General features: G+C 45.4%; 1 protein-coding gene across 4 annotated transcripts in view; it reads right to left on the bottom strand.

Moving 5' to 3' along the window:
- The window catches only part of TRABD2A (TraB domain containing 2A), a 67021-nt gene that overhangs the window by 13890 nt on the left and 37631 nt on the right, over nt 1–15500 (bottom strand). For 3 of the 4 annotated variants that reach the window (XM_074397672.1, XM_010329977.3, XM_010329979.3), the window contains exons 3-4: nt 6376–6522; nt 3370–3544 (exon numbers count right to left, since the gene is read on the bottom strand). In XM_074397672.1, the coding sequence (XP_074253773.1) occupies nt 3370–3544; nt 6376–6522 (322 nt within the window). The remainder of the gene's footprint in view (nt 1–3369; nt 3545–6375; nt 6523–15500) is intronic. The other variant, XM_010329978.3, reaches the window with a different exon arrangement.

The raw sequence follows: 15500 nt of genomic DNA, 5'->3' as shown, positions 1-15500 counted from the left end.
CTCACACTAAAAACATATTTCCCTCACTTCCATTGCTGGATACATAATGTCCAGCTTTCAATTAAAAATCACAAGGCACGCTGGGAGACAAGAAAAATTACAGTCTGAAGAAACAACGAAAGTATCAGACCCAGACTCAGACATAATAGAGATTCTGGAATTATCAGATAGGGAATATAGTTGAACTGAAGAGCATCATCAATCGAACTGATCTAATTGACGTTTAAAGAATACTTCATCCTACAACAGCAGATACAAATTCGATTTAGCTCACATGCAAAATAGTTCTCCTTCATTTTTGAGTTTTGCTGGATGTGGCAACGTTTAACAGTCTTTTACTTCAGCATCTTGAATATGTCCCCCATAGCCTTCTGGCTTGCATGGCTTCTGATGAGAAATCTGCTGTTAATCCTATTGGGGGTCCCTTGTCTGATTTGCTGTCACTGTTTTCAAGACTCTGTGTCTTTGGCTTTTGACAATTTGGCTATGATATGCCTTGGTGTTGAACTTTTTATTTTATACAACTTATAGTTCATTCATTGGATGTGCAAAGTAATGTTTTTCACCAAATTTGAGACATTTTCAAGCATTTTTTTAATTCAAATTTTTTTTTCCTCTCCTGTCTTCTGGCACTTCCATTAGGTATACATTGGCACATTTGAGGATGTCTCACAGGTATCCGAAGAGCTATTCATTTTTCTTCATTCCTTTTCCTCTTTCTTTCTCATACTGAACCATCTCAATCGGCCATCTTCATGTACGTTGATTCTTCTTCAGTCTGTTCAAATATACTGTTCACCCCTCTAGTGAATTTTTCATTTCAGTTCCTACACTTTCAATTCCAGAACTTCTATTTGGTTCTTTTAAAATAATTTTTATTGATATTTTGTATTTGGTAAAATATTGTTCTCAAACTTTCCTGTAATTATTTAGATATGGTTTATTTTAGTTTTGGGGGGATTTTTTTGGCAGGATGGGAGGTTTGTTCTTACTTTTTTGGAAATGGAATTTCATTCTTGTGACCCAGACTGGAGTACAGTGGCATGATCTTGGCTCACTGCAACCTCCGCCTCCCAGGTTCAAGTGATTCTCCTGCCTTAGACATCTGAGTAGCCAGGATTACAGGAACATGCCACGACACCTGAATAATTTTTGTATTATTAGTAGACATGGGGTTTCGCCATATTGGCCAGGCCTCAGGTGATCCACCTGCTTCAACCTCCCAAAGTGCTGGGATTATAGGCATGAGCCACTGTGCCCAGCCTTTTTTAGTTTTTTGAACATGTTTATGATAATAACTAGTGTTATCCTCTTTTTCTAGTAGATCAAACATATTAAGTGTCTTATAATTGTTTTTACTGAAAACTAGACATTTAAATAATATAACACACCAACTCTGGAACTCATATCTCCACTCCCCTCTTTCCAGGTACATTGTTGTTGCTGTTTGTTTAGTGATTTTCCAGGACTAAGTCTCTAAAGTCTGTATTCTTTGTTGTGTGTGTGATCACTGAAGGATCTGCTCAGTTAGCTTAGTGGCTGTCTAATGACTAACCAGGGATTTCCCTAAATTCCTTAAGTTTCCCAGCCTTTGCAGAGGAGCTGTGTGAGTTTTGGGGCATGTCTTTGATGTTACGCAGGCAATTTATGACCCTTCCTTAGCTTTTTCATTCTGCTTGCACAGAGTTTCAAGAGCAGCCAGAGGTGAGAGATTAGGACCTCCTCAGGTCTCTCCTGGGCATGTGCACAGCCCTTCTCCTGCATGTGGCTTTCTAGGAATATGTTAGAGCTTTTCAAAATCCCCTATGGGATTTTCCTTTTAAGTTTTTTGGGCAGCCCCTTGTAAGTTTCAGTTAATATTGCTATTTCCAGCAACTATGATGTAAACAGCTATCACTGATTGTTTTCAACAAACACCCTAAGAATAGGGCTATTCACACAGAGCAAGCTCTGAGTCAGGTCAAATGAAGACAAGCTGGGAAATGGAACTTTTAGGGAGCTATTAGGTATGTCAAATAGTGATGATTATTTGAGGATGGAGCTTTGGAGGAACTCTAAACCCATTCTGTTCCCTCCAGTAACCATTAGGCAAATGGTTTTCACAGCTACTGTAGTTCAAGGCTCCTAACTTTCAAGGCTACCGTGAAGCTGGGAAAAGGGAGATGAAAAACACAGCAATTTAAAATGCCATGAAGCACACTACTTCTATCAAAATTCACCCTGTTTTCTTAAATAAACACTTCTAGGATTATTGCAGGCCTTTAATTAATTTCCAGAGCTGTAGAAAAGTTGATTTTGACCATTTTTTCCAGTGTTCTTATTGCTGTTAGGGAAGAACAGGTTTTTGGAGGCCCTCATCCCACCATTTCAGAACTGCTTCGCTCCAACCCCCTATCTTACTAGTAAAGAAACTGAGGAACATGACTTGTCCAAGTTTATAAAGTTAGCAGAAAAATATGAAAGAATAAAACCCAGCCGGGCGCGGTGGCTCAAGCCTGTAATCCCAGCACTTTGGGAGGCCGAGGCGGGTGGATCACGAGGTCGAGAGATCGAGACCATCCTGGTCAACATGGTGAAACCCCGTCTCTACTAAAAATACAAAAAATTAGCTGGGCATGGTGGCACATGCCTGTAATCCCAGCTACTCAGGAGGCTGAGGCAGGAGAATTGCCTGAGCCCAGGAGGCGGAGGTTGCGGTGAGCCGAGATCGCGCCACTGCACTCCAGCCTGGGTAACAAGAGCGAAACTCCGTCTCAAAAAAAAAAAAAAAAAAAAAACCCAGCCCAGCAAATGATCTTTCTGCACACTGTCCAGCCTCTGGCATTTCTATCCTCAGTTCCTGAGGCTGCAAAGAATTCCATGTCAAAGTTACTCAAGAGGAGAGAATTGACTTCAAGAAGCCTACAAAAGCAAGTAATTGTCCTATTCTGTCTCCATGTATACTGTTAACAGTCAATAACAGCTAATGTATCAGCCCCAGGCCTTGGACTTGGGAGGCTTATTGTCAGGTAGAAGAGTAAAGGCAGACAGATTTTTAGGGAAAGTTTACCAAGTGTAAAGTACCACGAAGAAGTTGAGATTAAGTGACAAGTTCAGAGGGGAGAAGTGCCTTCCCAGCTGGCTCATGTGTAGAGAGAGATATGGGTGAAGTCTCATACACCAGCTCATTGAGCAACAACATTTCAGCCATGCTAGATGTTCCAGCCCCAGCTGGAGCCACTCTGCAACTGAAACAAGTCAAGGACGTTGTCACTCCCTTCACCTCGCTTCATGACTAACACAGGCTCTAAAGCAGGGGCTCACCTCAACATTCCCTTCTTGAGAAAAGCCCCAGATTCAGAGGCTAATTAGAGGTGACCCACTACTCACCAGCTCCAAAGGCAAAGAAGAAGGCTTTGTCAGGGAACTCCTCCAAAAGGGCCTTCACCCGCTTCCCTATTCTCTCATTCCGCTTGTAGATCAGCTCCTGGCGTAAGTAGCTGTCAATCTCCTGAGCAGTGATGCGCTCCTGAGGTGGTAGTGTGGCATTAATAAAATTGGGAACCTCCACGAAAATAAAGAGAAATAAAATAAAATAAGGGGCAACAAAGTTATTAACAAAGTTACTTCATTGGAGCATCAAATCCCCCAACCTAGATGGTCGAGCCATTGACAAGAGAAGAATGGCACCATTCCTGGAGTTTCCTATCTGCTACTTTTCCAACTGTTATCACATTCACTGTAACCAAAGTGAACAAATATTAAATGAAGTACACGGAATGAACTCTGATGCTATTTAAAACTGTACTTCTGTTTTACTTAAATGATTCTGTCTGATGTTTATAAAAGGACACCATGGGGCCTAGCACAGTGGCTCACTCCTGTAATCCCAGCATTTTGGGAGGCTGAGGTGGGCGGATCTCGAGGTCTGGCTAACGTGGTGAAACCCCATCTGTACTAAAAATACAAAAAATTAGCCGGGTGTGATGGCACGTGCCTGTAGTCCCAGCTACTCTGGAGGCTGAGGCAGAAGAATCACTTGAACCCAGGAGGCAGAGGTTGCAGTGAGCCAAGATCACGCCACTGCACTCCAGCCTGGGCAACAGAGTGAGACTCTATCTCAAAAAAAAAAAAAAAAAAAAAAGAAAAAAAAAAAGACACCATCTTTGCACCACACATCCATAATTTTAACTTGTGTGATTCACACATGCTTTTCTTACACAAATAGTTTTATATAGTTACATATTTTAAATTTTATTACCAAAAACATGAAATTTCTGTAATACTTAAATGTCTTATAAGTCCTATACTTTACATTTTCATTATTTCTCCACTTCTATTTCTCTCTCTTGCTTTCCCCAGTGTTCTTTGCCATCCTGGCAAATATTTCACTTGATTCTGGTATACATATTAGCCAATTTCAGTACTTTGGCTAATGACGGGATGCAAGTGCATCAAAATTGTGACAGTCGGGTGGTTCCCACAGCCCGGAGCCGCAGGTAAGGCTGGCACTCTTCTCCCCACCCCCTCAGCTGTCTGGCTTCCCAAACCTCAGCCTCCCACTCCTCCCTCAGGTCATGCTCTCCCCTCCACCCAGGGACTTCACAATGTTACCCACCACCTTGGTCAGTAGCTACTCTGCCTGCTGCTGCTGCTGCTGCTGCTGCTGCTTCCAGTAGCCTCTCAAAAAATCTTTCCAAAGTCCTGAGACTCTATTACATAATATTAACTTCCATCTTATGGATAACAGATCTCCTTCCACAACTGCCTTGAAATGATATTCTTTCATTTTCAAAACAACCAGCCTTCATCTTCTACTCTGTCATCTTTTTTAAAAAATCATGTCATTTATGTAAGATCCTCCTGCCCATTTCCCGAAATCTCTTCTCTTCAGCAGAGCCCCCCTCTCCACAGAGGCACTGTCACACAGGGTGACCTCCCTCTGACATCGTGCTCTACCTTCTAAATTCCAAACATCACCCAAAGCCTGCACCACTCCCTGCTAGCCCGCCTGGTCCTCACTCACAGTGGGAGCACATTCTCTGACACCCCACACCTCCTGTAGGAGCCCTGTGGGCAGGTCAGGTATGGGAGAGCCACAGCAGAGAAATGCAAGAGACGTTTGTATCATCTGCTCCATCAGCCTCACCATTTGCCCACGTAACTACCAAATCCTCTGCCCACATTAACTTTTTTCTGCTGCTTCAAATGTCAATTTCCCAGTTGATCTTGACTTTTCTCCCCCTTTCACTACTCCCAGCAAGAGTGCAGGTAAGAATTATCACCACCAACAACTCTATTTTTCCTTCTTTAATGTGTTTCTTGTTCTCCCTTTCCTCCTGCTTCACTTTGTCTTGATTTGACTTCCTCTTCCTCTAGATTTTCCGGGATGCTCATTACATCTTTTGATACTTCTGTCATTAAGGAAATGTCACCTTCCTGGGCCGATGCTGCACTCAGCCTGTACTGTCCTTCTTCCCAGCGCTGCTATTCCTTCTTCAGCTCTCATGTGCATACATGTCTCCTTATGGCTGGGTCCCCAGATCTAACACACACCTGGACAGCATCACCCACACCCACTGGCTCCTGTCTCCCCTCACCAATGTCCTCATGCATGCAGACACCGGTCCTGGCTGGGGGAAACAACACACTCGCCTACCTCAGAAGTTTAGCTAGTGTTTGCATGCAGTCTTAGAGAGCAGGGGAAGGCACCATGGCTTGTCCTATGGGAAGCCTGTTGATAAAAGCACAACAAAGATCCATCCCACTTCCCTCCTGGAAGGAGACTATAATCTCCTGAGGCCTGACCAGCTGCTTCCTTCCCCTCAATGGCCCATAGGTAAGGCCTGAGTTAGGCAAACACTCACTCCACCAGCTCAGCCGCACTCATCCTCCAATACCACAGGATGCAATGATCCATGTCTGCAAATGCTAGCAGCCTTCCCAGCTCTGACACCCCAACCCTGTAGGCATTCCATGAATACACAGTTATATCATGCTCATACATTCCTAGAGGCCACTGAAACTGCAGCCAAAGTTCTGCGCCATCATTTTGCAAAAGTGTGACCTGTGTCAGCCAGGAGGCCATCAGACTCAGAACCCTTTCCTTCCTCAAGGCTAGTTCATGTGGCCCGCTGCTAAATCCTTTGAAGCTTCATCCTTTGGCTGAGATCCTAGAATTAACCCTCATCAATGCCCCTCTCTGTTCTTACAAGGTTTGTAAAGCCTTCATTGGCTGCAGTGTCTCATTTAATGACATCTAAATCTGCCCATTTTATTTTTAGAGCCCTCATGACCTCAATCCTTTTTACACGGGATGTACAGGTGTTGCCAGATAACGTTTTTATTCTTATAGTTAAATGCACACTGAGCTTGGCAGAAGGAAAGGGCACTCACCTGGGAGCTGTCATGTCTGAGGATGACGGAGCTGAGGTCCCCGCAGTTATAGTGTTTGATGAGATCCTCCGTCGTGTAGGGGATCTGAAGACTGCCTGCTCGCAGGCTCTCCTGCTGCAGGAGGGTCTGGTTCAAAGCAAAGATGACCTGAAAGAAAGGCCTTCTTTAAGTTCACTAACGAGACAACTGTTTGCTGCCATCTGATTTCTTTTGTCCATAGCTTGCACTACCGTCACCTCTGTGCTCATTATGTAAGGATGTGGATACCGCTACTAAAAAAAAGGGAACACAAATCCCCGAACAAGGTCCAAAGAAAAGGAGAGGACTTCCCAAATCAGCCCCAATCAGACACACTTGGGGGACTGCCTTATGAAGAACACAACAACCTGGAACTCTTCCATTGGCGTGACCAAGAGGTGAGGGAACCCAAGAGCTGGCTTCTGAGGAATGACTGAAGAAGCCAGGAGGTGGGGCAGGGAGAGGGCTGGGGACTCACAGACACACCTACCAGTGGATTCCAGTTACATAAAGGACTGGGCAGGAACTTTGGGAAACCCAGCATACTCTGTTCCCACGTGTTATAAGCGGGACCTGGTGGGAGGTGATGGAATCATGGGGGTAGGTCTTTCCCATGCTTTTCCCATGGTAGTGAATAAGTCGCATGAGATCTGATGGTTTGACATCAGAGATTGTGCCACTGCACTCCAGCCTGGATGACAGAGCAAGACTCCATCACAAAAAATAAATAAGTAAAATAAAATGACTACTGGAGAGCTTAGTGCATTGTCATGATTTAAGATGCATTATACACATCTTTTTCAACCATCAGTGTGGCACTGCTAGCTAATGGATTTATTCTATCCATTGGATATTAATGGAAGTTAATGTGAAAATAGGAGAAATGAAGGCTTTTTTTTTTTTTTTTTTTTGAGGCGGAGTTTCGCTCTTGTTACCCAGGCTGGAGTGCAATGGCGCGATCTCGGCTCACCGCAACCTCCGCCTCCTGGGTTCAGGCAATTCTCCTGCCTCAGCCTCCTGAGTAGCTGGGATTATAGGCACGCACCACCATGCCCAGCTAATTTTTTGTATTTTTAGTAGAGACGGGTTTTCACCATGTTGACCATGGTTGGTCTCGATCTCTCGACCTCGTGATCCACCCGCCTCGGCCTCCCAAAGTGCTGGGATTACAGGCTTGAGCCACCGCGCCCGGCCAATGAAGGCTAAAGAAAATTAAACACCAGCCTGTCCAACACGGTGAAACTCTGTCTCTACTAAAAATACAAAAATTAGCTGGGTGCAGTGGCATGCACCTGTGGTCCCAGCTACTCAGGAGGCTGAGGCTAAAGAATCGCTTAAACCAGGGAGGCAGAGGTTGCAGTGAGCCGAGATTGTGCCACTGAACTCCAGGCTGGACGACAGCAAGACTCCGTCTCAGGAAAAAAAAGAAAACAGGTTTTAATTTTACAGAACTTCTCAGAGTCTTTGATATACTAATGTGTGATGTGGGTCTCCTTGATAGGGAACAGAATATGCTGGGTTTTCCAAACATATTTGAGGCACACATCACCAGAGAAAGTTTTACTGGAATATCTTCTGGGAAAATCCAGATTCAAGATCCTGATGCCAGGAACTGTATCTACCCAGCTCTGACCAAGCTCTCTAGTGCCCAGGGGAATTTATTTTACAAAGCAGGGAATTCTCCTGGGCACTGGAGAGCTGGCTCAGAGGTGGGGAGGTTGGGTTCCTGGTATCAGGTGGGAAGTGGGTCTGGCCACCCCTACAAGGCTCCAGACAACACTTATGATCCTGTGGCATTTTCTCTCTCACTTTCCCCAGGTGCAGATGCAGCTCTATAGCCTCTGAGAGCTCCCCTTTCTTGTGCTTCCCCAGTAATCAGCATACAGGATGCTGCCTTTCCTGGAATATCCCCTCACTCTTTGCTGCAATACTGACAGGCTTGATCCATCTGTGTTGCCGCAAAGACTGACTAGGCATTAGAGGTCTCAAGTCAGCAAATGACCCTACCCAGCCCCAACCCCCTTTCTCCTTTCACATATTCTCTCTTCCTGAGTGGCAAGGAGGCAAGAAGCCTTGCTGGTCTGCCTCCCATGGGCCAGGGCAGCACAGGCCCACTGCACGCATGCCCCTTGTCTCAGTCCATTTGTGCTGCTACAACAAAATGAGACTGGGTCATTTATAAGGAACAGAAATGTATTTCTCACCATTCTGGAGGCTGGGAAGTCCAAGATCAAGGCACTGGCCTTTGGTCTGGTAAGAACACTCTTGCTGCATTCTCACATGGAAGAAGACAGGAAGGGTAAGCTAACTGAACAGCTACATGACGCCTCTTTTATAAGGGCCTTAATCCCATAAAGAGGAGCCCTCATGGCCTAATCACCTCCTAAAGGGCTCACATCTTAACACCATCACACCAGCAACAGCTGAATTTTGGAGGGGACACATTCAAACCACAGCATCCCTCTTTCCACATAGTTACCTTCCTCAGTTACTCTAATATTTTCTGTGCCTGTGACACAACCTTAACCAAAGAAGGAGGCAGATCTCTCTTTGTAAAACCTCTCCATCGTCTCTTCTCTCAAAACCTCCCCCTTTTCTCCGGCAGAGGCACCTCCAGCCTCTCCTGGAGGGCATCTCCGCAAGGTTCTGCACAAAAGCATCTTCTATCTTGGAACCCTCTAGACCAGGCGTCCCCAAACTTTTCACACAAGCGGCCAGTTCACTGTCCCTCAGACCGTTGGAGGGCCACCACATACTGTGCTCCTCTCACTGACCACCAATGAAAGAGGTGCCCCTTCCTGAAGTGTGGTGGGGGGCCGGATAATGGCCTCAGGGGGCCGCATGCGGCCCGCAGGCCGTAGTTTGGGGACGCCTGCTCTAGACCATACCGTATTCCCACCTTCCCCACCTCTCTATTGGTGATAAGCCAGAGCAGGTAACGAGACTGCTTGGTTATGTGTTGATATGGTTTGGCTGTGTCCCCACCCAAATCTCATCTTGAATTGTAGCTCCTACAATTCCCACATGTCATGAGACAGACTCAGTAGGAAGTAACTGAATCATGGGGGTGGGTCTTTCCTATGCTGTTCTCTTGATAGTGAGTAAGTCTCATGAGATCTGATGGTTTTAGGAAGGGGAGTTCCCCTGCACATGCTCTCTTGCCTTCTACCATGTAAGACATGCCTTTGCTCCTCCTCCACCTTCCGCCATGATTGTAAGGCCTCCCCAGCCATGCGGAGCTGTGAGTGCATTAAACCCCTTTCCTTTACAAATTACCCAGTCTCGGGTATATCTTCATTAGCAGTGTGAGAACAGACTAGTCCAAGCAGGATCACAGCCCTGCCAGAGAAGTAGATACATCCTGTCTGCAAACTGATCTAAATGAGACAACGCAGCCTTCCACAGGTGTAAGCACCTACATTCGAAAGCCATACAATTAGGGCCTGCCCACAACAATTGGGAATTGCTATCTGACTTCAGATTAGCTGGAGGAACAAAGCTTCAACAGTTTGGGAGGGGAGAGAGAGGAGCATTATGAAACACCTATCAGGTATGCTCAGCCCCAGGCCAAAGTCCCACATATTCTGTCTCCATCTAACTCATCTAAGCCAAGTTATCACAGTCTGATTGGCTTACAAATACCTACCGATGAGCTTTCAGCACAAACCCAGGTTACCTGGTGCTTAAATATCTTCCTCTGAGAGTGTTCATTAATTTTGAAAAGTCTTTCTTAAGGTTTTGTTGGTACTTGGAAAAGACTGAGTCACCCATTGTAACAGAAATGTCAGTCTGCAAACTGGGGCAGACTGTGTACGAGCCACATCACAGATTAAATAAGAACTTTAGGCTGGGCACAGTGGCTGACACCTGTAATCCCAGCACTTTGGGAGGTCAATGCAGGTGAATCCCTTGAGGTTAGGAGTTCAAGACCAGCCTGGCCAACATGGTGAAACACTGTCTGTACTAAAAATACAAAAATTAGCCAGGCATGGTGGTGGGCATCTGTAATCCCAGTTACTTGGGAAGCTCAGGCAGGAGAATTGCTTGAACCCGGGAGGCAGAGGTTACAGTGAGCTAAGATTATGCTACTGCACTCCAGCCTGGGCAACAGAGCAAGACTCCATCTCAAAAAATAAATAAAATAAAATAAAATGACTACTGAAGCATTTAGTGCATTATAATAATTTAAGATATCAGATACTCCCCTACTGAGAATTACCCACAATCCCTGATGGAAGATGGACATTCAGACGGTGACCTGGCTAATGCTGGTCATCAGTGACAGGTTTCTGGTCCCATGGTCCTCAAGGACCAGAAGGCCTGGGAACAGCAAAGTTGGAGGAGATGAGGGGGTGAGAAGAAGGGTAGCAAAATGCCAACCATGATCCTGAATTACTCTAGGATTCTGGAAACTGAGTGGTTGACAGACTGAACATCAAGAATGGAAGGGCATAAGGGATGATGAAAGGTATCATGAGAGTTCAATCTGTGTCAACTAATCAAGGACAGAATCAAGGCGAGTCACAGTGCTAAATGATCCTAAAGTTCACTCACTCATCCCTTCTTCTATTCATTAATTCAATCAATGAGTAGTTATTATATGCCTACTCTTCCAAGCACTGAAGGTACACTCATGAACAAGGCAAGATCCTTGCCTTTAATGGAGCTTTTTTTTTTTAACCTGAAAAAGGGGGCGTTTTTCAAGAAAAATCTTGAAAAGAAGAGTGGAAAGGAGGTCTGGTGTATCACAGAAGCTTCTGGCAAAAGGATGAAAGGCAGAGGCCCAAAGTTAAACTCTGATTTCAGGCTTGCCAGGACAGCCCATGCACAAGCAAAGAAAAAATGCTTGATCATCCCAGGATCATTGCTTTCTATTTTGCCTGGAAGGGAGGGAGGTCACCCCGTGTCACCTAGCACTGTGATGAGGAGGCCATACCATAAACACTCTTCTTTAAAGGAAGTTTGAACAGTGAACTGTGCATCAGAGTTGGTGCTGAATCTTTCTTTTGTTGCTAAAAGCCACAGAAATGTACTTTTTAAATCTCTAGCACGATTTCCTGTAATCACCACATGCCTTTCCTTTTAGAGCTGCTGCAATGATCCAAGTAACAACCCAGGTGAAGCATGGCTTTCTTTTGTGCTTATTTATACCCCAACTACTTCTGAACAGCCTTAAACCTCTCACAGATTAAAACCCAGCACAAGATAAGCCACGGACCTAAGAGATCAAGAGATATAGTTCCTGGAGAGACCAGCTAAGTGATGAGGTAGAAGGGGCTGGATTTCCTTGGCTGAGAAGAGCAAGGATCCTGTCCCGCTGTGCTCACCAGCAGATGTCAAGCACCAAACACAGTGGTCGCTATATGTCCAAAGAGACACAGTCAATGGAAGTCACAGGAAGGCTCCATGATGAGCCTCAAGGACAGCTTGGCCCAGGGTCATAGACGAGGCAGCCTACCCCAAACCCCTCCTTCTCTGGCTTAGTTGTGATGTGGGGAAGTCTCTGGAGCACTGTTTATGTTTAAACTGGGGAAAGCCCTCACTGAAACAGACTCCTTGGAGAAAGACCCAAGATAGATTCCTGAAGAAAAACTCTCTGAGTGAGATCAAAGGGCCCTTACAGGTTTTCCTTGGAGTCAAAATACTCCCCTGATGACTCAAGGTGCCTGATCACACATCACCACCACAAACCAGGGAGGCAGGTCATTGCCATCCCCCTCTCCCACTCCAGGTGGCAATCCTTTATCACCTGCGCTGCCCAGACCTGGAAGTCCATGCCTCGGGCTGCCCTGGAGTGAAGCTGGGCAGGGGCAGGGCCCTGCTGAACGTGCCTCCCTTGGGGTGAGCCTTTGGTCAGGCCATTGTTAGCCATCTGTAAAGCTAGAGGAGATAACTCCCTCTCCAGTGAGGAGCCAAGTCCGGGGCAGGATGGTATTCCAAGGGAAATCTCCGTGGGCACCACAGAAGCAATTCACAACCCTAAACTCACTCTCATTCAAACCACTGAGGCTCAAATACAGCATCCTCAGAAACTACTGTAGCATCTCTGAAGGCCCCCTCTCTGATAGGACTAATGACTGTCAGTCATCCTTACATAATTTACTCTCCTTGCTGTGCTTAGAGAAGTCTGAGCCAGTCTGACAAATGTGGGCTTTCAGGATATGGCTTGTGGATAACAGAACGGCTCAGAAACTCCACCAGTTAAGCTGACCCCAGGGCCTCTTCCAGGAGGGCCATCCTGTCTGGGGCATTGTCACTGATCAAGTCACCTCACGTGAATCAGCTGGACACACCTGGGGCAAAAGGACTGTTGTTCTTGGAGATCCAAAAAGGCCAGGTGCAGTGAGCAGCATGCCCAGCCAGGAGCTGGGGACAGTGACCGGGAGGAAGGCAGGCAAACAAGCAGGCACAAGGGTCCTGGATGGCTCCTGGGAGGCTCACTGCCTCCCACTGTGCCTTCCTTTCTGCATTCAGATCCTTCCTTCACAGTTTCTGCTAACGTTTTACACTTGTTGTGTTAGGCTCCTAGGGCTGCCGTAACAAAATACCACAAATTGAGTAGCTTAAACCACAGAATTGTCCTGCCCTGCCATTCTGGATGCCAGAAGTGTGAAACCAAGGTGTTGGCGAGGTCGTGTTCCCTCTGAAGAAGTTGGGAAGGATCTATTCCAGGCCTCTCTCCTAGCTTCTGGTGGTTCCTTGGCTTGTGACTACATAATTCCAATTTACACATCACATCCTTCCTGTGTATCTTTCTCTATGTCCAAATTTCATTTTTTACAAGGTCATTTTTGAGTAGAGCCCACCCTAATGACCTCATCCTAACTTCCTCACCTGCAAAAACCGTGTTTCCAAATATAGTCACAATCTGAGATACTTGGGGTTGGGACTACAATGTAAGAATTTGGGGACAAAGACATAATTCAACCCATAACACATGTCAATCTCAGCGCTAGTTTTTTTCTAATAGTATGCATATGGTAAAAATGTTAAACAGTATAAAGAAATAGATCCCCTTCCAATTCCTGTTCCCCAATCAGTCTTCCTTAAAGCAACCACTGCTGCCAACACATTGTATCTCTTTCCATGGATGCTCTGCACATAAAAATGATAGATGATAGATAGATAGATAGATAGATAGATAGATAGATAGATAGATAGTCTCCTCCACTTGTTTTTCTACTTTGGCCAATAAAAGTCAATCAAAGGCTTTAGTCAGTAAAAGCCTTTCCATGAACAAATACTGGAAAATATAAAATATATATATTTATAGAGAGAAAGAGAAATACATGTCTTGGTTTTATATATATGTGTGTGTGTGTGTGTGTGTGTGTGTGTGTGTATAAATAGAGAGAGATGGAGTCATGCTCTGTTGCCTAAGCTGGAGCGCAATGGCACAGTCTCAGCTCACTGCAACCTTGGCCTCCTGGATTCAAGCGATTCTCATGCCTCAGCCACCAGAGTAGCTGGGATTATATGCACCTGCCACCACTCCTAATTTTTGTGATTCTGTACAGAAGGGCTTTCATCATATTGGCCAGGCTGGTCTTGAACTCCTGGCCTCAAGTGATCCACCCGCCTCAGCCTCCCAAAGTGCTGGGATTACAGGTGTAAGCCACTGTGCCTGGTCCTGAAAGTATATATTATAATGTAAAATAAAACAAGCAGAAAATAAAAAGCCAAAGTCTAGTGAGTATGTATTCTTCACTGTTTCTGAAGGAAATGCAGCCTGAGATATCCTATCTATAAGATAACATCAATGACTGAGGCAAATCACAGAAATGGAGAAGGAAAATTTCTGACTGCAAAAAGGGACAAAATCAAGATTCCCTTCAGTCTTTTGAGCGAGAACACAGTTCAGGTGCTGAAGACCCTTGGTGCAGACGCCCAAATGTATCCCCCACTGTCATAACCCAAAGCTGTCCTGAGACCTCTGCTTGGGCTTAGGCTGCCTCTGGCTGACTCCAAGGAGAAACTCAAGCAGAATTCTATAGCTCAATAGCTCAGATAATCCTGTAAGGCTTCAGGGTTCATTTCTCCCAGATCTCAGACCAACCTCCTCTTCCAGACACTCAGATGTTCTGATTTTCCCTGAGACCCTCTAAGGCAGTATTTCCCAAACCATAGACTGCAAGTCATTCTCCATCACTTCACTGTTGACATAAACTTTGGCATTCTCCACCCACCCATAGGCTTGCTTATTTCCCTTCATCTTAGGCACCAGCCCACATTGTGCATCCAGCTTTTCATGAGTAATTGCTGAGTAATTGCTGCATATAAACCAAGCCAAACTTGTACACCAGCTCTTTCGTACACCAGCTTGTACACCAGATGGGCATCTTCTGTAATCACAGCTATGCCCTCATGAATCTCCACCCCCAGGTGACTGCAATATGCAGGCAAGGCTGGGAACCACAGACAGGACTTGTCAGAGTTAGAGCCTCAAGAACCTAAAGAAATGAACACCTGACATGTCCAACTCTTGCAAATATAAAATGTCTTGGAGAGGTGCTGGTCTTGCTGCCCTGTAATCAATTGCTGGCTCAAGTCACCAACGGGTACCTGAATGCCAGTTCCCTGCCCCACAGCTTTTAGAGCCTGACTCATACTCTCACCAGGAGGGACGTGGGCTGTTAGGGTGTTGGCAGAATGGGCCAGCATGCTTCTGCCAGTCATACTGTTTTCTACGGTTTTTCCATGGAAACATAAGCCTTTCTGTGGACTAGCCTAGAAATCACCCTTCAAAACATTATTTCAAAAGAAATTTACATTTTAAGTTTCCAAATCCAGTTTGTGGAATGTTCCAAGGAGAATTCCTCTCTAATGTCTCCCATATGGCTACCATCTTGCCAAGCTACTCACACTGATGTACCTCCAGTGGGTTCTCTTGAACAAAAAATTGCCAGGTAGCAAATGCCTTCACAAAGGTCTTGTCACTTACTGTCAATCTTTCAACAGTACCTGGGGACAAAGCAAGATCCTCTGGGGGGAAAAAGAACAAAAGGAAGCATGGTGGAATATCAGAACTCTGAGCATCCAGGAGAGGGACAGCAAAGTACTCAAGATCAAAGCTGTTAGCAGGACAGTTACAATTACAATAATAATCA

This window comes from Saimiri boliviensis, chromosome 1 (genome assembly GCF_048565385.1).
Source record: "Saimiri boliviensis isolate mSaiBol1 chromosome 1, mSaiBol1.pri, whole genome shotgun sequence".
In the NCBI taxonomy this organism is placed as follows: Eukaryota; Metazoa; Chordata; class Mammalia; order Primates; family Cebidae; genus Saimiri; species Saimiri boliviensis.
The sequence above is the reverse complement of the archived record's forward strand: the minus strand, read 5'-3'. Positions and strand labels throughout refer to the sequence as shown.